The sequence below is a fragment of the Mesoplodon bidens genome, assembly GCF_964165515.1.
Source record: "Mesoplodon bidens genome assembly, chromosome: 10".
Classification (NCBI taxonomy): Eukaryota; Metazoa; Chordata; class Mammalia; order Artiodactyla; family Ziphiidae; genus Mesoplodon; species Mesoplodon bidens.
The window spans coordinates 103093507-103121063 of record NC_138172.1 but is presented as its reverse complement, the minus strand read 5'-3'; the positions used below and the strand labels follow the sequence as shown (position 1 = coordinate 103121063).

The window sequence follows — 27557 nt, the reverse complement described above, 5'->3', positions numbered from 1 at the left end:
TTCCCAAGGATGGCAGCCTCGGAGGAGCTCAGCTTCTTACATAATGGATCAGGGCTCCAAAGGCGGGAATCCCAGAGAACAAAGTAGCATCTGTGTTGCTTTTCCTGGTCTAGCTATCTGTTGATTACAACCAAATCACAAGTCTACCTAGATCCAAGGGGGAGGAGACACAGATCCCATCTCTCAATGAGAGAAGTGTCAAAGAATTTGGGGGCCACGTCTTGAAGCCATCACACAGATAAAATATCGTTGGCTATCCTGGTGCTGGAATGGCTTTCAGGAATTTATCCAAAGGCAATTCAAAGAGCATCCCACAGAAATTTAAATCTCCTGAAATTTTACAGCTCAGACATGAAGGAACCTTGGTAGAGGTTTCCTCATATATGACAAAAATTCTAAGAGTGTGTGTCATCAGTCATAAATCTTTGAAGCTGAAACTTTTCTAAAATATCAATAACTACTTTTGATCAGCCATGTTATAGGAAAGACTGAATTATATCTTTCTATTCTCTCTACAGAAAATATCATGAAATTGTTCCCATATGAAAAGGCAGTAAAGTGCTGCCCACAACTGCAGGTGTTTTAGGCTGTTACATCATCACATGAACAGCTTTAAGAATACACAGGACACAAGCCAGGAAGAAGGGAAGAACAACATAAGTAACAGCAATCCAGGAAATCTTCATGGAGGACAGGGAGAGATGGGGTCCAACAGACACAGCAGAATGGCAGCTGAGCCAACTGGTCAACCCGTTTGTCCATTACACCTGCCATCAGTTCTGACTGGCTCAGACCTCATGCCAATTGGCCAGTGCCTGCCTTGGCAGTTGGTAAATGTTTTGCATGTCATCCCTGTCAGTTAGAGGGAACAATATTAACAAAGGCACAGAGAAGGAATAATCTTGGCCTGCTTACCAAACGGTAAGGAAATTAGACTGGCTTGAGCCCAGCTGGGGCAGCAGTGATGGGGGGAGTACAGCTGTTTAATGATGGTAAAACCGATGGTGAAGGATACTGAATGCCAAGCAAAAAGAGAATACATAATCCTGCAAGCAGTGCAGAGGAATGAACCCTTTCAGTAAAGTAGTGACAAAATGGAAATTTTTAGTGTGTTTTAGGAAGATTACTGCAGTAGTCGAACCGAGAAAAACCAGGGAGACCTTTTCAGGAGGTGGTTGTAATACTCCAGGCATGAACTTATCAGATGTTAGCTAAGGAAACAGGAATTCAGGCTTGTTTGTGCATCATTTCGTTAACTCCAGCTTTGTTTTATTGGCTCATAATGGATCACATGTTGAAGAACCCTGGTGCCCCACTTAAAATCCTCTTGTCCCATCTCCTTCTGGCCACTGCAGTGACCGGCTGGGATGTCCAACCAACCCACTGGGCACTCACTTATGCACAGCTCAGAAATGCAGGGCTTTTGACACCCTGAGAGCCACCAGGGATGACTGGGGACGTGAGCTGTAGGATAAATGCTTCCCCTTTTCTCCCCACCCCGTGATGACCCACTTCTAGAGCTTCCAAAAGTTCCTGTGGGGTCAGGCAGTCCCCTACAGAGGTGGCTGCCTTGACTGTCCTGGCTGTCCTCCTCAGCCTCCCGTCTCACCCAGACTCTCCCTCCTGTCCCCTGTGGCCACATTGCCAAACAAACCACCCACACATAAGCCTTTGTACCATATGCTCCTCTTTGGGGGAACCTGGCTGAGGTAGACCAGGATCCTCATGTCCAGTTCTTCTGAAGCCACCATGGTGGAACCTCATATAATGCTCTGCCCCTATTAGGAGCATCAACTCGGCCAATGGCTAATATCTCCTTTTGACCTTTTAATTCTTTAAACTCATTTGTAGAACTGATGCAGTCCCACGTACTAAATGGTGATGTTAAGCTTGAAGGGAGGTCATCTGAGTACTGGGCAGAGTGGAGAGTTTAGAGTCATATGATTTGAGCTTTGCCACCATCTATGTGAGCGATAAAGGCAAATCATGTCACTCTTCTGGCCTTTGGTATTCTCATCCATAAAATAGGGAAGTTAGTAACTACCTGCCTGCACAGGGTCCTTATAAGTAACAAACAGGATGGTGTATGCATGGTAGAGGTTTGCTAATTTGGGTGCTCAGCTTCCAGCCTCCCAGCCTCTCAGTGACGTGACCCCAGTTTTTGCTTGGATGGATAGTCAGCTTTCCCCAACACATCCCACCGCTGCCCCTCACCACCCCACCCCCTGCTCTAGAGAAGGCTCTGATTGACTAAATCGAAAGAGACCATTTATCATTTTCCTGGACACCATGGCTGGACAAAGCAAGAAGAAGCTTATTATGGGATTTGAGAAGGAAACGCCCTCACTCTTCTGAGAGCGATCAAACGAACAATCTCTCTTTGCCCTTTGCTGGACGTCTTCTGACCCTGACAAGCGTCAGCCTAAGAACGCAGCAGAAAGGAGGGTGAGCTTACTGACCTGCTGAATGCAGCTACATCCAAAGCCCACATGATGCCTGGTCTTTCCAGATAAGTGTGTCACTGAATTTCTTAGTTAAGCCAGTTTGAGTCAGGCTTCTCTAACCTGGAACAGAACGATTCCTAGCTGATATAGTATGTAAACAAGCTTTTTACATTGCAAATCCCTACTAAAAATTCATTTTTATTGGTTTTCTTACTACTAGTAAGAAAACATACCTATGGTCCATGGAGCAGGTTGAGAACTATTCCTAAGTTTTCATTTTAATTTAGTACCTTTTGGAAAAAAATCTAAATCACTGCCTTAAAGTATGTTCAGAAATAAGATCCCAGATCATAAAAAAATGCTACAAAACGGAGTGAGTTTGAAAATATATATTAAACTCACAAGTCAAAAAAAAAAAAGACTGTCTTTTGGCTACATAAAAATGAAAATACAAAACAATGCTCTGTGGTAAGAAAAAAACAAAAACAAAACCCTAAACAAAGTTAAAATGCAAAGAACAAACTGGTGGAAATGTTTGGAACTTATATGGCAGATAAAGGGTTGGTATTCTCAATATATAAAGAGTTCTTATAAATCAATAAGAAAAGAAGAAATTTCCTCAATAGAAAAGTAGGTTAAAAATTTTGTCATGAAATTTAAAGAACACAAGATGCTCAACTTAAAATCAAAGGAAGTCAAGGCTATCAGGTTAAAAAGGATTACTAATAATTATAATAACAATAGATATTAAATGCCAGACACTATAAGAGTTCTCTCACAGATATGTAGTTTTAAGAATGATCACTGTAGAGTTAAAACAATTTAAATGTCAAGCAACAGAAAATCGGTACACTGTAATACTTTCCCGTATTGAAATACACTGGGGCCACTGAAAAGTATCTGATAGGCCTTTAAGTGTTAGAATGGAAAGAAGTATGACGTATCAGTTGAAGTTATCAATGCACACAGTGATCTCATTTATGTTAAAATACATATTTACATACGCATTTGAAGTCTGGAAGTAAATGCCAACTACGAATAATGATTCTCTCTCAGGCTTGGGTTACATAAAGACCATTTTCTATAAAGTTTTTACAAACTTCATGTAGTATAAAAACATTTTTATTTCAAACAATTAAATGAACAGAAATCAGAGAGCACTCTGGGTTGGGTAATCTGGGGCCACGTTGACAGTGCAATCCATCCCTCTTGTCCCCGGCTTCTGAGCACTGACGAAGCATGTGGCAGGTGACAGTACAGTCACGTCTGGGAAGGGTGGAAGGAAGGAGAAGGGGCCGAGTGAGACCTACACACTCCACCCTCTCCAAGTAGTGCATGGAGGGAGTTTGCAGGGCTGGCAAGGGCACAGGGAAGGGCTTCTTAGGAAAGTGAAGAACTTCCCCAATCAGGAAACTAGGAATGGAAAAATCTCACAGTCAGCTCCAAGCGAACGAAAGGGGTCTGGTTCCTTATGTTCATTTCCCTAGACTAAGCTACTAGTGAAGACATTCACAACTGGGTCCTTGAAAAGTCTGAGAAGCACCCATTTGCCAGGTTCTGGCCGTGAAGGCCAGAGGCTGCCCCAACTCCTCTGCCACCAAATCAGTAGTTTCTTGGCCTTAATCTACTCCTTTCCCAGCCCTTTGGATTTACCTTTGGACTAATTTGATAACACGTCAGCCCAGCTGTGGCCAAAGTCTGATATGGTCTACGAGCTAATGCCTTTGGCTGAGCTGGCATCTCCCCACCCCACCCAGGGAAATTTGGATTTCTAGATAACCAGCAGCCAGTAGGAATTACCCAAGCAAAGAAGCTCCAGGCTCCCTGAGCCATGGCTTGTGATCAACTTAGATGAGCTATGAGCAAGTTCTCTTGATTGAACCCTAGACCTGTACAACTCAAAAGGACCTGATAATGCAGTTTGTACTTTTTCAGATGAGAAAACTGAAGCGTGGAGAATTATTCGACTTTCCTCGAGGCCATAACAAATTATAGAGCTGACATGAGAACCCAGCCCTCCTCACGATTTCCACTCTGCCATCTACATCTCAGGCTGCCACAATTCCAGAGTTTCAGGCGTTTTTAAAGAGTGAACTTTCACACTTTCACTCTAGCGAGAGAATTGAAAATGAAGATGTGGCACTGAACACTTTGATTTTAATGCCCAGTGTTGCTAATATCAGTAGTGCCTCAAAGTCATATAATCAAACAATGTGACATTTGTTCATTCATTCATTCATTCATTCATTCATTCATTCATTTGTCAAACATTTACTGAGCATATACAATACGCCAGGCCCTGGAACAGGACAATGAAGACACAGAGCAGTAGCAAGAGGCCAGGCAGCCTAGCAAGAATGTTAAGCTGTACATCCTCACACAATCGGCCCAGTACATTCTTGGCCTTTGGCCATGGCTACCCTGGTACGAAGCGCTAATACATCAGTGCAAAACACACTGGCAATCAGCTCTGGGATGCAGCCCCCGTGGATGGTGGTCTGACGGGACTCTCAGAGAGCCAGGAAGTGAAGAAGCTTTCACCTCGTACTTTTCACCTACCACTGGAATCTTAGCATCCTTTAAAGCACTCGCGGTGAGCCCTGCCAGGTAGGACAAGCTGCATCACCAAGACCCAAGACCCAGTCCTACCCCTGGGACCATTACGGATAATTCCGTTGGCTCAGCAAAGAGCCCAGTTAATTTTAGCTACAAGGAAAGGGTAGCTATATGTTAGTGCAGGGCTCCCCAACCCCTGGCGGTCCGCACCCCGTTGGGAACCGGGCCGCACAGCAGGAGGTGAGCGGAGGGCAGGCGAGCGAGCGGAGCTTCATCTGCCGCTCCCCGTCGCCCCTTCGTCACTCCCCGTCGCCCCCCCCGTCACTCCCTGTCGCCCCCCGTCGGTCGCATTTCCGCCTGAACCATCCCAGCGCCGCCGCACCCCGTGCGCGGAAAAATTGTCTTCCACGAAACCAGTCCCTGGTGCCAAAAAGGGTGGGGATGCTGTGTTAGTAGACTCGCAAACCACCACATCTTATGAATGGTGTGTCTGGGAATGGGCTTCCCTTGTTTCAGAATGGCCACCTGTGCACGTATTGAGGGGCCGCAGAGGGAGCCGCCCCGGAACCCTGATGATGGACACCACTGACGGCCAGTGTCTGACCACGTGCCGAGGAGCACGTGCACGAGGCCAGAGACACAGGAGATATCCCGTGTGGTGCCCTCGCCTTTATTTTCAGCAGTCGGCCCCTGAAATCACCTTCGCTGAAGGCCAAAGTCCGGTCTTCACCATATATTCGCATTATAAAGGGAAGGTGCAGTCTGATTTTTTTTTTAATCTAGGAGACAAAATTTGTCACTTAAAGCCAAGAATGATGCAAGAAGTTCTTTAGATGGAAGGAAAATGATACTGGAGAGAAACACGCAACTTCAGGAATGAAGAGAATAGGAAATGGCAAATACCTGGGAAAATATAGGCAATTGGCTCCTTTTCTTGAGTTCTTTAAACTGCGAGTGATGGTTGAGAGCAAAAATCCTAACATCGTCCGATGGGGTTTCAATGTAGATGTAACACATACAATAACTACAATATATATGGGGGGATAAGGGACTTAGATGGTGGTAAGGTTTGTACATTACTCTGAAAGGAGTAAACTACTAATCTAAGTAAACTGAAAAATTAAGAATACATGCTGTAATCCCCAGAACCACCACTAAAAATCCACAAAAAGATACAGTAAAAACCTCAATAGATAAATTAAAATTGAATACTAAAAACTAATCAAGTCATTCAAAAGAATGCAGTAAAGGGGAAACAGAGGAATGATAATAGGGAAAAATAGACAATAAATAATAAAAGGGCAGATGTAAATCCTAACATATCAATAATAAATGTAAATGGTTCTGAACCAATAAAAAAGACAGGGCTTGTCACAGTGGTTAAACAAAAGCCCCAATTATATGCTGTCTACAAGAAACCTACTTTAAATATATTTACAGAGGTAGGTTAAAAGCAAAGAGATGGAAAAGATATGCCACGCAAACAATAATCAAAAGAAAACTGGGGTAACTCAAAGAGTAAGGAAAATTACTAGGGATGAAGAGAGACATTATGATAATGGGTCAACCTACCAACAGGACATAACAATCCTAAATGCATATGTACCTAACAACAGAGCTTCAAAATACATGAAGGAAAAATGAATAATAAAGAATGGAAAAATAGAAAAATCTATAATTATAAATGGAGGCTTCAATACTTCTTTCTCAGTAATTGATAAAACAAGTATATAGAAAATTAGCAAGGTATAGAACTGAACCAACTGATCTGACGTTTTTAGAGCACCCTAATCAATAATAGCAGAACACACAGTCTTTTCAAGTGCACATGGGAAATTCACTGACAGAGACCATATCCTGGGTTATGGGATAATCCTTACAGATTTAAGAGAATAAAAATCATACAAAGTATGTTCTCTGATCACAATGGAATTAAACTAGAGATCAATAACAAAAACATGACTGGAGGGGCCTCCCTGGTGGCGCAGTGGTTGAGAGTCCGCCTGCCAATGCAGGGGATACGGGTTCGTGCCCCGGTCTGGGAGGATCCCATATGCCGCGGAGCGGCTGGGCCCGTGAGCCATGGCCGCTGAGCCTGCGCGTCCGGAGCCTGTGCTCCACAGCGGGAGAGGCCACAGCAGTGAGAGGCCCGCATACCGCAAAAAAAAAAAAAAAAAAAAAAAAAAAAAAAAAACATGACTGGAATATTTCCAAATACCTATAAATTTAAAAACACACATCTAAATAAATAACCCATAGGTCAAAAAAGAAATCTCAAGGGAAATTAGGAAATATTTTGAATTGAATGAAAGTGAAAACACAACATATCAAATTCAATAAAGATGCAGGATACAAAATCAACATACAAAAATTTGTTGCATTTCTATACACAGTAATGAACTAGCAGAAAGAGAGATTAAGAAAATAATTCCATTTACAATTGCATCACCAAGAATAAAATACAAAAAAAAAAATTTAACCAAAGGAGTGAAGAACGTGTACACTGAAAACTGTAAGACACTTGATCAAAGAAATTGAAGAAGGTATAAATAAATGGAAGCATATTCTATGCTCATGGATTGAAAGAATTAATATTGTTTAAACGTCCATACTACTCAAAGCAATCCACATATTCAATCCAATCTCTATCAAAATTTCAGTGGCATTTTTTACAGGAGTAATCAAAAGTATATGGTACTGGCATAAAAATAGATACACAAACCAATGGAAAAGAATAGTGAACCTAGACGTAAACCCGTGCATACATAGTCAATTAATTTACAACAAAACAGCCAAGAATTTACAATGGAAAAAGGATAGTCCCTTCAATAAATGGTGTTGGGAAAACTGGACGGCCTTGTGCAAAAGAATGAAATTGGACCGCTATCTTACAACATACACAAAAATTAACTCAAATGGATCAAAGATTTGAACTTAAGACCTGAAACTATAAAACTCCTAGAAGAAAGCATAGGCTGTAAGCTCCTTGACATTAGTTGTGGCGATGATTTTTTGAATTTGACACTAAAAGGTAAGGCAACAAAAGCAAAAATAAACAAGTGGGACTACATCATACTAAAAAGCTTCTGCACAGCAAAGGAAACCATCAACAAGATGAAAAGACAGTCTACAGAATGGGAGAAAAAATTTGCAAATCATATATCTGAAAAGGGGTTAATATCCATAATATATAAAGAACTCAAGCAACTCAATAGCAAAACAAACGAACAAACTGATTAAAAAATGGGCAGGAGACCGGAATAGACATTTTTCCAAAGAAGACATACAGATGACCAACAGGTACATGAAAAGGTGCTCAGAATCACTAATCATTGATCATCAGGGCAATGCAAATCAAAACCACAATGAGATATCTCACACCTGTCAGAATAGCTATTACAAAAAAGACAAGAAGTAACAAGTATTGGCAAAGATGTGGAGAAATGGGAACCCCTGTGCACTGCTGGTGGGAATGTAAATTGGTGCAGCCACTATGGGAAACAGTATGGAGGTTCCTCAAAATTAAAAATAGAACTACCATATGATCCAGCAGTTCCTCTTCTGGGTATTTATCTGAAGGAAAGGAAATCACTATCTTGAAAAGATGTCTGTGCCCTTATGTTCATTGCAGCATTGTTTACAATAACCAAGACACTGATACAAGATGGACAAATGGATAAAGAAAATGTGGTATACATATACAATAGAATAGCATTTAGCCATAAAAAAGAAGGAAATCCTGCTATTCGTGACAACACAGACTTTGAGAGCATTATGTTAAGTGAAGCAAGTCAGACAAAGACAAATACTGTGTGATCTCACTTACGTGTGGAATGTAAAAAAACAAAAACAAAGAACACCAAGCTCATGGATACAGAGAACAGAATGGTGGTTACCATAAGTGGGGAAGGTAGGGGCAACGTGGGTGAAGGGAGTTAAAAAGTACATCTTCCAATGGCCATCATCAAAAAGTCTACAAATAATAAACACTGGAGAGGGTGTGGAGAAAAGGGAACCCTCTTGCACTGTTGGTGGGAATGTAAGTTGATACAGCCACTATGGAGAACAGTATGGAGGTTCTTTAAAAAACTAAAAATAGAACTACCATAAGACCCAGCAATCTCACTACTGGGCATATACCCTGAGAAAACCATAATTCAAAAAGAGTCATGTACCACAATGTTCATTGCAGCTCTATTTACAATAGCCAGGACATGGAAGCAACTTAAGTGTCCATCGACAGAGGAATGGATAAAGGAGATGTGGCACATATATACACTGGAATATTACTGAGCCATAAAAAGAAACGAAATTGAGTTATTTGTAGTGAGGTGGATGGACCTAGAGACTGTCATACAGAGTGAAGTAAGTTAGAAAGAGAAAAACAAATACCGTATGCTAACACATATACATGGTTGAAGCTCCTTTTGGCGTCTGGTTGACAGGTCCTGCAGCTTTGCTTGAACAACTAGTTCGCAATATGGTGATGGCTGCTGGCCGGCTCCCTGAGTGATGAGGCCATCAGGAGACACAGCCTGGACCCAACCCGGGGCCCTGCAGATGCTGGTCCACCATCAGTGTTCATGCAGGGCTGACTCTGGGGAGGGGAGGATACCGGCCACTTGTAGGATTATCGCCTAAGATCAGAATTCAGACTGGTGGGAGGTAAGCTGAAAAGCAAGCATGACAAAAGGTGTCCTGTTTGGATTCGTTGTTGTTGTTTGCAATGGAAACTGAGGGTTTTTTTCTTCTGTTAAAATAGTTAAGGCAGTAGCTTTTAGTTTTGTGGAATTTTAAAAATTTGCTGCTGTTCCTTTGCATGTTTATTTCACCTTGTAACTAAGCCTGGAGTAGATTACATTTTCTCTAAATTAAAGTTTGCTTATTTAATCGGCATTTCAGATTCACTGAAGCAGACTGCGGCTCCGGCCCCTCTTCTGTTACTGTTATCTGTAGATAAAGTTGAAAAGAGTTTAAGGCAGTAGCGTTTTGCTTTTCATTGAGGATTGAGGTCACAAGCGGTTAGCATCTGGGAACGTGTGGGGAATATTCTTAAAGTCAGGATTTCAGACTCTTAAGATAGGTCTGCTTCCTCCTGCCAACCTTTTCGAGGAGTTTGAGAGTCACCTTGTTCATTCTGGGGGACCGGCTGGCTCTGGTGTACGGAGACTGTGATCACGAGTTGGAAGGGCGGATGCCGGCTAATCGGAAGCCGGGATGCTGAGGTTTGGAGACTACACGGACACTCAGGCTGTGATAAGTTGGGAGGAAGCGCAGTCAGTGGCTGTGGCCATCCTGGAGTTGAGTGGATTAAAGTGCGACCGGTTGGCTTATCTAATTGAGAAAGGAGGCCGCCAAGCAGTCCGATTTGTATGATGTCTAAGAAAGGTTATGATTTGGGGAGCCTGGAGACAGGAGGGAGTTGGTAGCTTTGTGCATCTGGGAGGGGCTGTGCTGGGAGCTGCAGGTTTTCTGTGGGAGGTCCTGAGGGACCCCCTGGAGGGAGCAGGACTTGTAGGAAGAGTGTCCCCAAAGGGAACAGCTCTGTTCAGGAACAGTGGAAGGTTTCGGGTGGCTGCTGGATGCCGGGTGGTGTGGGGTGTTGGGAGAAGCGGGGGGGCGGGGGGGGGCGTTATTAGAGACCTGGGAGGAAAAGGAAGGATTCCCATTTGATCTTAAAGGGAGAGCTGGAGGAGATTTTCCAGGAGCAGAACGACATTACCAGGTTCCCTTCTTACGAGGATCCCTGGACAGTGTACGCAAGATGGACGTGATCGAGAATATGCCGACAGGGCACCTGTGGGCTTTAGGTGGGGAAAAAGCACAATTCCTGGGTTAAGGCAAGGGGTGGGAACGGAGAGAAAAGGAAAACCTATAAACGATCTGGGGTGGGGGGTGCGGTCACTGACTACGTGTGAAGGACTGCAGTCCAGGACATCACCTAGGTTTCTTGTTTGGCCATTTGGTGAGCAGTACCACCACCCTACTGTCTTCTGGGCATGTAGGTGCCATGTGCTACCCTCATGTGATAAAGGGTTTCTCGTTGAGGCTGTGCTCACAGGCACTGCTGCTTCTAGAAGGACCAGGCTGAGAAGCTGGCATGTATCTCACAGCCATCTTCTCCAGACAAGATGCCAGGAAGCGCTGGTTTTGGAAATGCTAACGGGTACTCTGTAGGGCGAGAAACATTCAATGATCCAAAACTTCTGGGAAACATGGAATACTCTACCCACCCTTGGAGAGGCCCAGTGGGAACAAGCTCATCAAAGACACAACCCTTTTTCGCAGAACATATATTTGGGGGAAACCGCTGTATAGGAGAGATCTAACCAGACTGAGTACAGTTTTTGTGTCATAAAATTTGGGAGGGGTGAGGATTCTATTATCCAGACCACCTGTGTGTTTTCCTCCAGTGGTAAATTTTACCAGGCAACTGGGCGGTGGGGAGAGGCAGGAGAGTGTTGGAGGGTGAGGAGGGACGGGAGGAAGTAAGCAGTAGCTGTTTGGGGGAACAAACGGCCTCTCTGGGGCAGTAGGAGAATTTCTAGGCAGTTTTGAGTCCCCTTTGGAGAGCTAAGCTCCTGAATTTAAAGTGGGACGAGCCAGCAGCAGCCATGTCACTTTCTCCAGCAATATTCAGCTGCCTGGGTTTAGGGGACGAGAAGACAGGCGAGGTTTAACCAGGATCAGAGTTCTTTCAGGTGAGAATTACAGGAAGGAAAGGAGCATAAGAGAGTCAGGAATCTGTGACTCTCTGGTGGGCAAGGAGCGAGGAGGGGTACGAGTGTAAGGTGACACTGGAGAGGTGACAGGGTCTTTGGATGGGGGGTCTCGAGCTCTCAGAGGGCAGTGAGAGTTTGGGTACTGGAGTTAAGTGACAGGAAAGGAGGGGATTTTGGAGGTTAAGATTTTGGAGACGGGCACTGACGGGTAGTGATAAGAACTGGGTGTGGAAGAGAGGAAGGAGGTCAGGGTGGTGGGTAGGTGATGCGGACGGCATCCAGGACGATGCGGGAGGGCGATGGAGGAAGAAAGCAGGTGAGCCAGGTGCCAATCCTCAAGGATTCAGGAGGACAGGGCACTCCAGAGAGGTCAGCCGCAGCAAGGAGAGTATCGCTGGGTTGCATGAGCTTCAAGGGAGCTGGGAGTTTTTAAGGGAAACAGAAGAAATGTTTTTGAAACGGCAAAGATGCTCCTCCCACTTTCAGACTTTGAGATGATGAGGAGAACGTCTCTCCTTTCGGGGGCCGCAGGGAGAAAGTAAGTGGTCCTCGGGGAACAGCAGGCTCCAGGGTGGGGCAAGAAGGCACTGGGAAGCTTCCCAGAGGCAGCCGCGGGTTTAGGAGTCTGTCTGCTTGATGAGCTGCTGCATTCCAGGGGTCACAGTGGGGCAGGATGGCTGGATGAGACGACATCCAGAGCTTATAGGGGTGGGGTTCAGTGGGGGATGGAGCTGTGGGGCCCGAGGCTGGACAGGTCTGGTCCCAAGGGAAGACGGTTGGCTCAGGTTGAGATCAATGAATTAGGGGGTCCTCTCTCTGCTTTGGTTAAAACGCCAAGAAGTCGGTTTTGTGCTCAGATCCCCTCTGTCCCCCACGGCTCCCCCAGCAAGGGCTGTGCCCACACTGCTTCTGGGAACTCGGGCGCTGGGCACCAGGGGGACAGGCAGATACTGCAGGAATGACTTAAGGGAGGAGTAGGGACAGCAACTAGTATGGTCCTGCCCCACCTGTAACATACTGACGGGAACCCAGCTGACAATAACACCCTCCAGGGAGGTACCGGAAGATGCTTCTGTCTGACCCTTCTCCCCTCTGGCTTGTGTGCCCGAGAGGAGCCATGTACCTGACTGAGGTGCTTTTCACTCACACCCTGTTTTCCTGCGGTCAGCATGCACGAAGCCAGGCTCAGGTCCAGCGCAGGTCGGCTCTCTGGCTGCTCTGACTCTTGCATGTCCGTGCTTGAGTGGGTACCTGGACAGGTTAAGAGTTTGCTGGGCACACCAACCCTGTCCGTGTGCAGCTCCCAGGCTTGCACCGTCCAGTATGGGAGCCACAGTCACATGTGGTTACTGAAATTTAGATTAATTGAAATAAAGTGAAAAACCAGCGCCTCGTGCTCAATAAGGCCCATACCGGCTGCACGTGGGTCAGCGCAGCTACAGAACATTCCATTCTGTTGGAATGCGTCCATCTAGACCGTTCGCCGAGCTGTCACTCTGGCTCCTCCGGAACTCCGTGCTTCTGTTCCCCGCTGTAGAGTCCACGCGGTGGCTCCGAGCTCCCAGGCCGCGGTTGAGAGCACGCGGCGTGCGCGGCCCGGGGGAGCCGGCGGGCGGCACGGCTCGGTCCAAGGGCACCATGCGCGGGCCGGCCGAGCCCTGCACCCGCTCGACCAGCGCAAGAAGCAGAAGGAGCACGTGGGGGTCCTGAAGCAGCGCATCCCCGAGGAGACCATCAGCAAGCCCAAGGTGGGCCGGAAGTTCGCGCCCACTGCGACGCGGTGGAGGCCGAGCTGAAGCAGCACCGCGGGGCTGCTGACCCTGCACGACGTGAAGGCGCGGCAGGAGGCCCTGGTGCGCCAGCGCGAGACGCCACGCGTGCAGCGCGAACGGTGGGAGCGGCGGCGGCGCCGGCAGCTGGACGCGCGGCGCGAGCGGAAGCAGCGGCGCCGGATCTGCCGGCCTGTCCTTCTCGCCCGACGACGGCGACGAGGACCCCGAGGGGGGCGACCCCGAGGGCAAGGACGCGGCGTGGACACGAGCTTCCTGCCGGACCGCGAGCGCGACGAGGTGGAGGTGACGTCCAGCTCCTGGCACGGCTGCGGGCTCCTGGCACGGCTGCGGGCACCGGCGCGCCGCGCGCATCCACAGGGCCGGCGCCGTGCGGGAGTTTCTCAGGGAGGCGCTGATGGCGCGGCGCCCCGCCTTACGTGAGCTGCGCGCGGCCGGCGCGGAGCAGCTCCCGTAGGCCGAGGAGGCCCGGATTCGGCCGCACGACCACCCCTTCTACGACCTGAGGGTGGCGCAGGCGCGCGGCAAGAAGGGCTGCTCTTCACCTTCGACGTGCACGACGACGTGCGGCTGCGCAGCGACGCCCCCCTGGAGAAGGACGAGTCGCACGCGGACAGGGCGGCGCCGCGGAGCTGGCGCGAGAAGAACCAGCGTCTCTTCCCCGCCCGCCGCCGGGAGCCCTACGACCCCGAGAAGCGCTGGGACGGCTGTACGGTCCGGTGACGCCAAGTCCGCGCCCCCGCCGGCGCGCTCCGGTGGCCTTGGCCTCTGCCCTGAAATTCAGTAAAGACCGACCGAGGCTTGGCGCTGTGCGGATGTGGTGGTCCTCCTGCGGCTGGCGTTCTTCTCGGTCGTTGGGTGGGTTTCGGAGTGCTTCTAAGGTTGCCCGGCTCTGCTGGGCCGGGTGGAAGCCTCACCGGGCGCGCGGTGGACGGCAGTGAGGGTCAAGGCTGCTCTGACCCGGGTCACAGCGTTGTGGCCAGGAGTCGTGGGCGTGGACTTGGTCCCCAAGCCCCCAGACTGTCGGGGTTCGGGTCCCAGGCCGGCTTCTTACTTGCTGTGTGATTTGAGGCAAGCTGATGGAAACTCAGTGCGTCAGTTCCCTCTGCTATAAATAGGGGTAACCACAGCACTGGAGATCAAAGTGAGGATGAAATGAGTCTGTATTTGTAAAACACTTAGACCTCAATAAACACCTGCTCTTATTCTTATGTTCTTGGTTAATTTATTTGAAGCAGTTTATATGGCCCGTTTCAGAACCATCTGAGGGCAAAGGCGGACCTGCCCATCACTTTTTTCCCAGTATCAGGGGAGCAGCCCTGCCTTGGGTGTTCCTCAGCTGGGTCGTTTAGCCCCAGGGGTCAGGGGAACAGAAAGTTGGTGTGTGTGTGTGTGTGTGTGGTGGAGGGGTCAGTATGACTGTTTTTCCTTTCGCCTCAAGCTCCATATGGCTTGCACTTTGCTCTCATCTTTCCTCAGCCGGGGCCAGTCTACCAATAAGCCCATCAAAGGCATTCTTCACGTCGGGTACAGAGTTTTTGATCTCCAGCATTTCTTTTTGGGTCTTTCTTAGGATTTCTGTCTCTCTGCTTACGTTGCCCATCTGTTCTCACATGCTGTTTACTTTATCCGTTAAGCCCTTAGCATATTTAGTTCCTAGTCTGATGAATTATCTAATGGTTGTTCTAACATCCCTGCCATGTCTGGTTCCGATGTTTTCTCTGTCTCTTCAAATTGTGTTTTTTGCCTTTTGCTCTGCCCTATAATATTTTTCTCGATAGCTGGCCACGATACACCAGGTAAAAGTCTTTTAGAACCTCTGCCCCTGGACTGAGAGCTGCAGAGGTGTTTCTCAGGTTTTTTCCCTCCCCCCTTATGTGGGACAGGATGGCTTAGAGGGGGCTGGAGTTGGGGTGTCCCTTCCCTCGGGTCAGCTTGGCTCTGATAACAGCCCAGCAGGTTGGGCCTTGGTTAACTAGTGTCTTCTGAAAGCAGACCTTGTTGAGAGGAACAGAATGCTCTGGTGGATTCGAGATGGTCTCCTTTCCCCTCCCGCTGCTGGAAGCGGGAAGGGATTTTTCTTTGATATTTACAGTGGGAACCTGACTGAGCTCCTGGAGGTAAAACTCACAAAAGTGTGCGCCCCCAAAGCCCCCGCCAATGACTGAGTCCCCTGGAGCTTTTGGATCTCAGAGTTGCCCACAGTGAGCTGAAGTCATTCACTAATTACAGACCAGGTTATCCGGTTTCTGCTGTAGGTTGTGATGCTCTGTATCCAGCTGTCTGTCTCTCCAGTTTGCCCTATGACCTTACTTCTCTGGCTGTTCTAAGAAGAGCTGTTGGTTTTTTCAGTTTGTTTGACCTTTTACTTGTTGTTAGCGTGGAGTGGTGACTTCCAAGCTCCTTACATGCCTAAACCAGAAACCAGAACACACATCGCAAATGTTCAGAAGCGTTCTAATAATTCCAGCCTCTTGAATACACACGTCCTGCAGCCATCGACCTGCCCAGGTCGGGGTTGGTGTCTCGCCGTCACGCGTGGCTAATGCCCTGCGAATCCCCTCTACCTGCCTCGCGGGTTCCACTCCACGTTTCCTGTGTCTTGGGTCTTCTTCTTTCTGATTTGCTTCCTCTTTTTGATGGAGCACATCCTCCTTGGCTTTATGATCAAGGGTTTTTGAGAAGTATTTGTTTTTAGAGCTTGAATATCTAAAACTTCTTCATTTTACCCTCCTACGTGACTGAAAGTGTAGCAGATGGAAATCGCTGTCTGTCAAGACGTCAAAGGCATTGCCCTGTCGTCTCGTAGTTTGCTTTCTTAACTATTCCACTTAGTACCTTGAGCAGAAACTCGTGTGTAGGAGGGGTCGCATCAAACCTGGGAAGACCATCCCAGACCCTCCAGCGAGGAGAGGCTGCGAGCAGCTTCCCCTGACCTCTCTCCGCCCCTTCTTTTGTGTGTCCAGGCTGCTCTGTCCAACTGTCCGGTACTCCATCAAAGAGGCCTCTTCTCAGAGGGAGAAGCCCTCCTTGGCCTAGTCATCTGATTTCATAGTCCCTTCCCTGCAAAATCTTCACCCAGATGGAAGTCCACAGCACTTTGCACTTGTCTTACATTCTGTGTTGTGTGAAGCTTTTCCCTCACGTCTGCGTGTTAAAGTCCTTACGCCCAGGAGTCAAGGCTTTACGATTCCTGTCTCCCCAGACTGCCTGGACCGTAGAACTGTTGCTTTAACTGACTTGGATGAAGACGGTATTTACTCCGGGATATTCCAAACACAGCACCAAGTGTATGTGCCCAGACCTCAGCTGACCCCAAATGTTTCTGGGTGGAATTCAAGCCTGAAACAGACAGGATGCCTGGGCCACTGTTTCAGAGGCTCCCGTCCAGATGAATTCGGCCGGGGGTTGGGGGGGGGTGCGGGGAGCTGCTTCCTCCTCTGGCGGTACTGATGGGGCCACAGAGCGCAAGACACAGCCCATCCCCCTCCCACCCCGCTCCTGACCCTCAGCGGAGACCCCAGGGACACAGTCGACACTGCGTGACCTCTAAGGTGAGGTCTGTGTTCTGAGCAAAGCGCTGCCTCCCAGCATCCCCTCTTACTGGACTGTTACTATCGGCCAGCTACCCGTTCTTGAGCTTTGCAGACCTCGCAAAGGACCGTCCACAATGAGGGCCAACATTTAGTCAGTGCTGGGAACTGACTAAGCACTTCTGCTGCTTTAACTAATTTAATCCTTAAGAGGATCCTATGAGACCAGTGCTGTTATTCCCATTTTACAGATGAGGAGGAGAGAGGCTACAGTTACAGAGCCATGAGGGCAGAGCTGGGGTTCGAAGCGCTACACCTCACTGGTGCCATCTTTTGCAAAGCCCTGGACTTGGCTGTGGTCCAACCACCTTGGTGACCCTGGGTAACCTTCTGGAGTGGACATACTGTTTTCCCACCAGGCGTATATTCCCTCAGTGTCCTTTTGGGGGACCACAGTGTCACCCCTGCTCTGACCCCTTGTGGCTCAGGTAGAGCTGTACCGTCCCCCAGGCCCAGCGGTCTGCTTTGTCATCTTCTGGCCACTGCTGTTGGTTTAGGGCTGAGAACGACCCGGGCCAGGAGGAGCGGATGCCCCCTTCACAGTCGCGGGAGTGACCGGCAATAGCTCTCCTCTGGGGCCACGGCATACAGGGCGATGTGTGTCCCCTGTGCCCAGAGGCTCTACGTGGAGACGGACTGCCTGACGTGAGGCTGACCCAGGAAAGCAGGGCGGAGAAGCAGGCGGGGGACTCCGCTCCTGCGGACGTGGCTCAGGGCCGTGGGTCTCCCCGTGCCGGGGGTCCTGGACTTCACCCCTCGCTGTTCTACTGGACCACCAGGAGCCGCAGAGGAGGGGCACGCCCCCCAAGTTCGGGCTGGCACACAGCCTGAACCGGGCTGCCTGTCACCGTGCCCACTCCCGGTGCGCAGAGGGGCTCGGCCACCGTGTGCCTCAGGTCCCCGTGCAGGTCGTCGAAAGTCCTTCCTTCCGGGGAAGTAGAAATGGCCTCCCCTTTGTTTTAACCTGCCGTGCTAGCTCTGGCTTCTGTGAAGCAGAATCTCTGCTCCAGCTGCCACAAATCAGCATTCAGAATTTGGGGAGATCATTTTCACGCTCACCCCCTCTCGAGCAGCCTCAAAATCCCTAGTTCCTTCTAGTGCTCAGCAGGCGACAGACCCCATCTGCAGACCTCCCGGCTGCCCCCAAATCCCTGCTCAGGAGTATCTGAGAGGCTCCAAGCCAGGAAGGGGAAAACAGCACCCAACAGCATTACCCCTCCTTTCAAACCCCCAAACCCCACCTCAGGACGCTGCCCTGCTCAGATCTGCACGTGCATTTACTCACTCGATTTCCTATTTGAAGACATGAGAATACCTTTTAACTTGATGTTATGAGGAACAATTTTTAAATAGCCAAGTCTTCAGAAATGTCTACGACTATGCATTTAAAACTAATCTCCAGAAGCAGAATTTGTTGGGACAAAGGATGTACGGACACACTAGGGATTTTTAATAAATATTGTCTAATTGCCTTCTGCAGGACACTGAATTTTCCAGAGATAGCGGCAGCATCTCTCACCCTACGTGCTCTTCTGTAACGTACCTCCCCCACCAAAAGGTGAAGCTTATTCCTCCACCACCGTGGGTGGGCCCTGGGCCTGCTTTGACTAATGCAATATGGTAGAAGTGATGCTGGGCCCATAGACAGAGCTTTTAACTGGCCTGGTGGCTTCCGTTCCTGCCTCTCGTAAACACTTGCCTCCGAGACACTGTCTCTTAAAACCTAACTGCCAGTCTCCCCGCAGAGGCACGTGGAGGTGCTTCTGTTGGCATTCCAGACCGAGCTTCCAGCCAGCTCCAAGGCCAGCCGTGTATGTGAGCAACCTGGGATGATCCAGCCCAGCAGGAGCCCCCAGGTGACTCTAGGTCCAGCATCAGGACTACCCAGCTAAGCCCAGTAGATCCACAGAACCCCTTGAGGTAATAAAATAGCTGTGAAGCCACCCAGTTTGGCGGTCTTTTGTTACATAGCAATAGAACTGAAATCCCCTCCAGAAAGACTGCCCCGATGTACACACATTCTCATCAGTAGTTTATATAAGTGCTTCTTTCCCCAAACCCATATCCACACCTGGTATTTTTTTTCACCTTTGCAATGTGATAGGTGAAGATTGCATTTCAACGTTGACTTGAATTTCTTTAGCTGCTAGTGAGACTAAGTCTTTCTCCTTGTTTTTCTTAGCCATGTGTAGTTTTTCTGCAAGCTGCCCTTTTACGATTTGCTTTCCTTTCTATTTTGTTTTGAATTCTTTACAACTTGTTTATTACCTTTGCTCTTTCATAGGGCAATATTTTATCCTATGTTTCATCTATGTTTAACGTGTTTATAACTTTTTCTAGGTACAGGAATTTTTCATTTTTATGCAGATAAAATCCATCCATCCTTTACTGCTTTTGCTATAACCCCACCTCATAGACTTTTACGCAGTATCCCAGCCACATATTTCCTTACCTAACTTGCCTTTGCTGGTGGATTCCTCGGTCTGTGCTCTTCAGCTCTTTTCAAGCGTGTTTTGTCTCTGCGTTAAGCTTCAGGGGAGGACGTTAGCACTGGCCTCACATGGTCTCTCTCCGTCTGCGTCCTGCCTGAGTTACTGACCACCTCCAGCCCACACCCTCCCCTCGCTGCCTTCCTTGACCTCCCAACTCCGACGACTTTTCTTTCCTCTCCCTTCAGCCGTTCCACAGCACGTCCAGAGAGCAGCGTCACTGGTATTGCTCTTCTTTCAAGATCTCCAGCTCCGGGCCACCCATGACCTTCTCACGTTGCCCTTCACTGAACTTCTGCAGAGCCCCTCCCTTCACACTCAGGGTGGTCTCTGCCACACCAGCCTCTCCCTGCCGTGTTTCCTCTTCCATGCAGTCTGGGCATCTTAGGTCACCACTCCACGGTCCCTACTCCGCCATCCAAGGAGCCCTTGCCTTTGCATCAGAAACGCCACGCCCGCGGTGGCCATGCACAGAGGGACAGCACAGCCAAGTGACCACGAGCCCAGGCCCAGGTCAAGGCCAAGGCTGTCTAGACGTGAACCGTGACTCTGCCTCTTATCAGCTGGGTAGCCTTGGGGGAGTGGCTTAACCTCTCTGTGTGCTAGATAACGTAGAGCTGCACTAACTGGATAGCCACTCACCACACGTAGCTGGTGAGTACCTGAAATACGGCCAATTCTGAACTGAGGTGTGCTGTGAGTGTGAAATATACGCAAGAATCAAAAAGGGAGCAGCACAAAGGAATGTAAACTATCTCAGCAATAATCTTTTTGTGTTAGTTACATGCTGAAATGATAATATTTTGGACATATTGGATTACCTAAAATAAATTATTAGAATTAGTTTCCGCTCATTTCTTTTTGCTTTTTCATAGTGGTCATTAGAAAATGTAAAGTTACCTCTGTGGCTTTCTGTGGGACAGTGGTAGAGAAAGTCAGGACAGACAGGACAGCTTTTGCCTCATTTGGCTAACCTCTCCCGTTATTCAGGAGTTGAGAAGTCCACCGGAAAGCAGTAGCCAGTTTTATGGCAGTGTTTCGTCAATTGCTACATAAACAATAGACAACATGTGCCTTACCTGAGCCAGAGGAGACAGACTCCACAGCAGGTCAAGCAGGAAAACGCCTGGACTTTGCCCCTGAGGGGGCGGGAGAGTAAAGTCGCTCACCATCAGGGACAGGGGCCTGGTTGCTGCCCGCCTGCTGCGGGGGACACGGAGCAGATCACAGTGGAACCGCGTTCCTCCTCTGGGCCCCTGTGTGGTCCTTCTTCTGACCCCAAATGCGTGGGGTTCTTCACACCACGGCCAGCTCTCCAACACCCACTGGGTGTCCTGCAACTCAATTCAGTTCTGACACTGTCACCCGGGGTGAGCACAGACCCCACAAGACTGTCCTCACTTCAGGCTCAAACCACAAAAGAAGTGCCCAGGCCACCCCCCACCCCCGTTTTGCCCGGCCGACTACAAGCCTGGGGCTTCCTGTGACCCACCCCCCTCAGGTTTGATGATTCACTAGAATGACTCACAGAACTTGGAAAAGCATGTTACTTACATATATTGGTTTATTACAAAGGGTACCAATCAGGAACAACCCAATGGAAGAGAGGCACAGGGCAGCAGGTGGGGAGGGATGCAGAGCCTCCGTGCCTTCTGGGGGGGCACATGCTCCTCAGGACCTCAGTGTGTTCACCAACCTGAAGCTCCCTGAACCCCACTGTTCAGGGGTTCTGTGGGCCATTTGTTGTATAGGCATGACTGCTGACATCACTGGCCATTGGTGATTAGAAATCTGCAGCCCCAAAAGGCCAGAGCTGGGGCTGCAAGTGCCAACCCTCTAATCACCCGGCTGGCTCCTCTGACTACCAGTCTCCGTCCGTCCCAAAGCTGTCCAGGGGCCACCAAGAGGCACCTCATTCACATAAGCTCAGGTTTAGTGGAAGGGCTTGTCGTGACTAACAGACACGCTCATCACTCAGGAAATTACAGGGCTGGTGGGAGGTCTGCGCCTGGAAGCAGGGGCGAAGACCAAATACAGGTTCCTCTGCGCAGCCCCATGGGGGCAACACCTACCTGAACCGGTGGCTTCCAAACCCGTTCGGCCACGGCCCGGACACAAGTCTCCCATCCTAACCAAGAACACAAACACAACGCACACAGACGCGCGTGTGTAGATGTTACTGTGAACAAAATGTTCATACAGACTCCAGGCAATGACACTCACCCTGACTCTGTGCCGGGTACTCTGATGGCTCCAGTTCAATTCAGTTCATTCCTGTTTCCTTCTGTGTCTCCTTCTGTTTTGCTTTGTTTGTTTGTTTTTCATGTTGCCTCCCACTCATGAAATGGATTTCTCGTCACACTAGTGGGTCTCAGGCCACAGTGTGAAAGACACTCAGTAGCCAAGACTCTTTGCATCTCCTCTCTCAGATGTTATAAAAAGGAGGGAGGCCTGAAAACACTCTCTGCAAAGCAGAGTTGCCTCCTGGACCAGCCAGTAGAGACACAAGCTTGCAGAGGAAGAGACGGAGCGCAGGGAGACTCAATCGTCCAGATGGAAACAACGAACAGCAGAGGAAAGACTACGTCCTCGCAGACAGGTCTCCCTTCCAAGAAGGGCCCAACGCAGGGTTTGCAGGCAGTGGCTTGTTTCGAGGACCCAGAGCGGTGCCCCAGGACCCTCTCATCCCCATACCTGGCCCCCCCACCTCTGGTCATACCTCTACCTTGAACCCTCTGACTTTCTCAAGAAGGCCAGCTTCCCGGAGTCTGGACGGCCTCACCACCAGACACCCAGAGCTGGCACGTGGACCACTAGAGAGATTTCCATCCAGAGATGGGGAGGCGGAAACAGGGTCCCACCCCAGCCCTGGAAAGGGATTCTGGCCAGAAGCAGCAAGTATGCTCCAGGGAGGATGGTAAGGTCTTTGTTCTGAGAGCTGTCCTCCCAGCCTCGTGAGTCTGAGACAGATGTTCTCCGTTATCCCAGAGAAGCACGTGGCTTTTACGCTCTTTCTTCCTCCCTGGGCTAACTTGTTGTGGCTCCGTCTCACTCCTCCTAATGGGCCGTGTCTGACATCTGCGCAGTTCCTCATTTGTGGGTGTGTGGAGTGTGGAGAGCTTCAAGATGGTCAGGGACCAGCTATCCCACATGGGACAAAGAGGAACGTTTATTTATATGCGATTTTGTAATATGCGTTTAAAATTTACCATTGTATTGAAGCATTTTCCCCACGTTGTCTTCAAAAACACCCCACAAAATATTTTCATCTCCATTTATCCCTTTTCATGCTTTAAAAAATATATATGTATACTCCATATATGTCTTCAAAATATACAGATCTAGAAGAGGAATCTTCAGTGTTCTAGATTTGTTAAATTGTTGTCCTCAGCAATGACAGGCCACAATAAAGAAAACACAGGCCTCACTTCTATTTTTCCACAATTGCTTTCAAACTAGGCTTTCTCTCTACAGTGGCAGCATCTCCTATGCGCTCTTTGTGGTAATTTACACGTGCAGTCGTATATCCTGGGAAAGGCGCCTAGAATCTTCTCCTGTTTTTAAAAAGTCGAAAGTCTGCTAACCTAAACACGGAATGTTTTAGAAGATAGCAAAGCCTCTTTCCACATCAAGTAATTGTGGGGTGGCCTCTCCCTCAGACCCATAGGACACAGTCTGTCATATCAGCGAGCCGAGGCACTGCCTTCCAAACTTGCAAACGGAGGTTCGGAGCCCGCCTCCGTCCTAACTGTGAATCCTTCTGGACTCAACTGGTGTCATTTCAGTTTGGGGGTGGGAAGCAGGGGGAGGGAGAAAACTTTTTGAAAATTGTAAAACTGCCCCCTCTACCCCGCCCAGCTCCCCCAACCACGCCTCCTTTGCTTTTTCCAAGAGCCCATTAGAACCCTGGCCAAGACCTGGTCCCAGTCTACCTGCCAAGGACAGAGCCCTTCCCTGCTCAGAAACTGCATCCCTCATTTCCCCCTGTTGGTGACATAAGAAGCTGCCAATTTCTCACTTATAACATCCCTCCTTCTCTTCATCACTCCAGCCACCTTTAATGCCTCTAAATGCCTAGATGCCGGCTTGAGCCCGGCCTCTCCAACACAAGGCTGCCTGCGAGCGAGAGGAAATCAGGACGCTAAGGTCCTCTGAGCCACATCCGGCTCCTGTCACACCAGCACGCCACTCACACTGGACCTCTGTGTGGCTTTGAACGAGTGTGTTCAACAAGGCAGTCAGCGGGCTGCTTCGGGGTTGTTACCTGGTGAGCTAAGGGGACGTGGATCATTTCCTTCCGTGTTTCTATGGCTGCCCAGGAGCCAAGGGCCGGGACTGCCTTGGAAAGCCAGTGCAAAGCAGTGTCCTCCCCAGAAAGGATGTTCTGATCTGATGGGACTGCCAGATGGAGACTTTTCCTGTCTCCTTTCACCAGAGGACCGGCCTGTGGGGTCTGTGCTGGAGCACTGAGCTGAGAAGGGGATGAGCTGAGACAGGCTGCTCGCAGGCAGTGGCAGGGGTCCCGAGCCTCCACCTTGTGCACGCAGGACCCTGTCTGCTCGGAAGCAGGGGGACACGGAGGGGCTGTCCTGGCAGGGTTACCAGGAACTCCTCCCTGGGGAACAGGGACCCCAGGAGCCTGTGCTTTCCTCCTGATGTTGGCAGGCCTTTGCCATCTCCTGCAATTCTCCACCACAACTGCATCCCAGGGCTCCGCCAGCCGCCAGTCCGCGACCTTCAGGTTTCAGAAATGCAAACCCCAAACGTAAGGCAGATAGCTAGTGGGAAGTAGCCGCATAGCACAGGGAGATCAGCTCAGTGCCTTGTGACCGACTGGAGGGGTGGGATAGGGAGGGTGGGAGGGAGACGCAAGAGGGAAGAGATATGGGAACTGATGTATATGTATAACTGATTCACTTTGTTATAAAGCAGAAACTAATACACCATTGTGAAGCAATTATACTCCAATAAAGTTGTAAAAAAAAAAAAAGAAATGCAAGTATTTAACCAGTAGATTAGGGCATTGGTTTGGTTTGACACGTTAGTTTAGTTTGTCTTTTTAAAGAAGTTAGGGTTTTCAAGACAGCACATTGCCAACCACGGCACCCACCTAAAGTCACGGATAAAATCTGATGCTGTAGCGTATGAGATGAAAGAGTTCAAGGTGAACACTTTGATCTTCCAAACCCACTTCCACGTTCACACAGTCATTCCCTCCCTGGTGGATTAGACGGGTCATTCTGAGATGTGCTGTTGGGTAGAGATTCAAATCTCCTCCGCCTCCGCCTTCACACCAAAACGTCAAGACTAATCTCAATTCCTATGGTAAGTAGGTATGGAAGAAAGAAAACGGAAGTGAGATCAAACTTTAAAAATGTTCTTTAGGACCAAAATGTGTGTTTGTAGGCTGTCTTTTTCCTTCTCGTTATATGTGATTTCACATCACAAGAATTTCTGCTGCAAGTCAGACCCAGTTCTGCCTTTGAAAGCAGCATCGACATAACAGTTTGTGGGAAGAAGGTCTCTCACCTATGAGGCCACATGGTGGTTCTTAGACTTTGGTGACCGTGAGTCCCGAGAGCTCCTCAAAACTGCAAAGTCCAGCCCAACCCCTTACCCAAGAGGGTCAGCTCAGTCGACCTCCAGGTGGCTCTACTGCAAGTGAGTGGGGCCGGTCTTTGAGAAACACGGGCAAATACGAGCAAAGAATCTCTGCCTTGACTGCGTGTTGACCTTGGGGAGGACAAGAAAGGTCTGGGGGTGAAGAAGTGAAAGCGGGGAGTATAGACATCTCTGTAGGAAGTTGGGGAACAGAAGAAACTGGACACTAGCCAGTGGCGGATGTGCGAGAGGAGGAAGATGTGTACCATTTTATTATCATTATTTTAATGAATGGAAAGATTTAAGTGCATTTATGTGCTGAGAAGAACTGGCCAATAGTGAGGGAGAAGTTGATGATGACCCAAGAACGGGAGTGACCGATGGAGCAGGGCCCCAGATGAGGGAAGAAGGATTAAACCCAGAGCACCCTGCTGGACCACCAACCAGCCTTGCAGAGGAGGAAGGGAATTTACCCTTTGAGTCACAGGCAATCTGAATAATAACTTGTTCAGATAAGAGAAAAATGGAAGGACAGTGTCAGCTAAAGTTTCTATAACAGTGTTGCCTGGTGGTTTGTCTTTACTTCAAGTTTTGAAACAGGAAAATAGGATTTAGAGAGAAAATGGACACCAAGGAAAGCTCTCGTCAGAGCCCAGATGGTACTAGGCTTCCAGGAAGCAGTGGCCTCTAGATGCTCAGGAGTAACGGCTCTATCTTCTCACCAAAAGGGGACAATAGGAATCCCAACCACCCCTCCTGGCTACTGTCTGACCTTCTTATTAAAAACATCCTGTAATGTCAGATTATCATTTACGTGCGGCCAATGACCCAGTGATTCTCAGCGGATAATATCTCACAAAACACTAGGTAGTGTTACAGGGATTTAATGCATTGTTTTTGATGTTTATTTTGCATTATGTAATGTTACAGGTATATGTTATTATATAAATGTACATTCTTATTCCATAAATTCAGAAAATATAGACAAGCAGAGAGAGGGAAGCCCTCTTTTTAATTTTTATTTATTTAGTTTTTTGGCTGGGCCATGTGGCATGCAGGGTCTTAGTTCCCTGACCAAGGATTGAACCTGTGCCCACTGCAGTGGAAGTGTGGAGTCTTAACCACTGGACCGCCAGGGAAGTCCCCTCCCTAGCTTTTTTTTAAATGTATTTTTTAATTGTGTTAAAACACACAGAACATAAAATGTATCATTTTAAACCATTTATAAGTGTGCCATGAGTTCAGTGGCATTAGGTACCTCCACGTTGTTGGGCTCCCATCACCACCCTCCATCCCCAGAACTCTTTCCATCCTTCAAAACAGAAACTGTGCAGGTCAGACAGTAACTCCCCAGCCCCCTTTCCCCAGCCCCTGGCTTCCCCACCCCCTCTCCCCACGCACCTGTGTTCTCAGACGCAGCTGAGGCAGGGGCAGGAGCCGGGTACACCTAGACGTTTTCCCATCTCGCTTCTAAGGGCGCAATCTTATCAGAGCCTAGCTTGTTGTGCGACTCAACACTGGATGCGCATCTGGCTTGTTCTTTACAGGACTCGTGTAGCTCACCCCCTGGGCTGGGACTGTGAACCCCGTTGTCCCTTTGTGGGCGGAATACAGAGGAAGAGACGTGTCAGGGCATGGAAGCAGAACACGCTGCCCCATTCCACATTTCCCACAGTCCCGGACGCAGCGTGAATTAGCCACAAAACTCCCCACGTGGTCAGCAGAATGGGACAGTTTCTTCGATTTGGGAAAGGAACTGAGTCCAGACCGAATGAGGAAACTCATGCCTCTTTTGTGTCTCAGTTTCCCAACTGATGAATGGGGTCTGCAAAGTCTACATATTTTTAAATCACATGCCCCTTGTGTAGACAGAATGAACATACTAGAAGAATCTGGAATGGTTTTAGTGCTACGAGAATCCCGGTCTCAAACTGAGCAATAAAAGATGATTTTTCAGTTTATTGGAAGCTTCCCTCCTCATGTATACATCATTATTTAACAGGATAATGAACGTAACTTTGATTCTGTTTCTTTTTTTTTTTAATTTTTATTTTATCTGATTCTGTTTCTAATTGAAGCTGTGGGCTGTGGGAAAACCTGCTTTTTACACCCCGAGGGTCTTAGGCCCAGCTGGTCCAAAGCATAAGGGAATGTTGTCACCTTCGTTGGGGTCTGGATGTTGTATTTTGTGCACTGCAGATTTCCTTAGCTTTCTTCGTGAGGCATAAGTATTTCCAGACAAGATGCTGGTCCAGATGATGGCCACGTCCCTGATGTGGCTTTTGCATTTTGCAAGCAGTGAACACAGAGCTTTCCTCTCTCTGAGCCTTCTGTGCATCTGGTGATGTGGCAAAGAAAGAAG

General features: G+C 48.7%; 1 protein-coding gene across 1 annotated transcript; it reads left to right on the top strand.

Annotated features, from left to right (window-relative positions):
• Positions 1-13183: 13183 nt before the first annotated feature.
• On the top strand, positions 13184-14235 carry FAM50B (family with sequence similarity 50 member B; the record flags this gene model as incomplete). Its single annotated transcript, XM_081246467.1, is given in 7 exon segments — positions 13184-13364; positions 13367-13483; positions 13486-13519; positions 13521-13814; positions 13873-13966; positions 13970-14045; positions 14048-14235. Coding segments are annotated over 7 exon segments (984 nt in total).
• Between the last annotated feature and the right edge of the window lie 13322 nt (positions 14236-27557).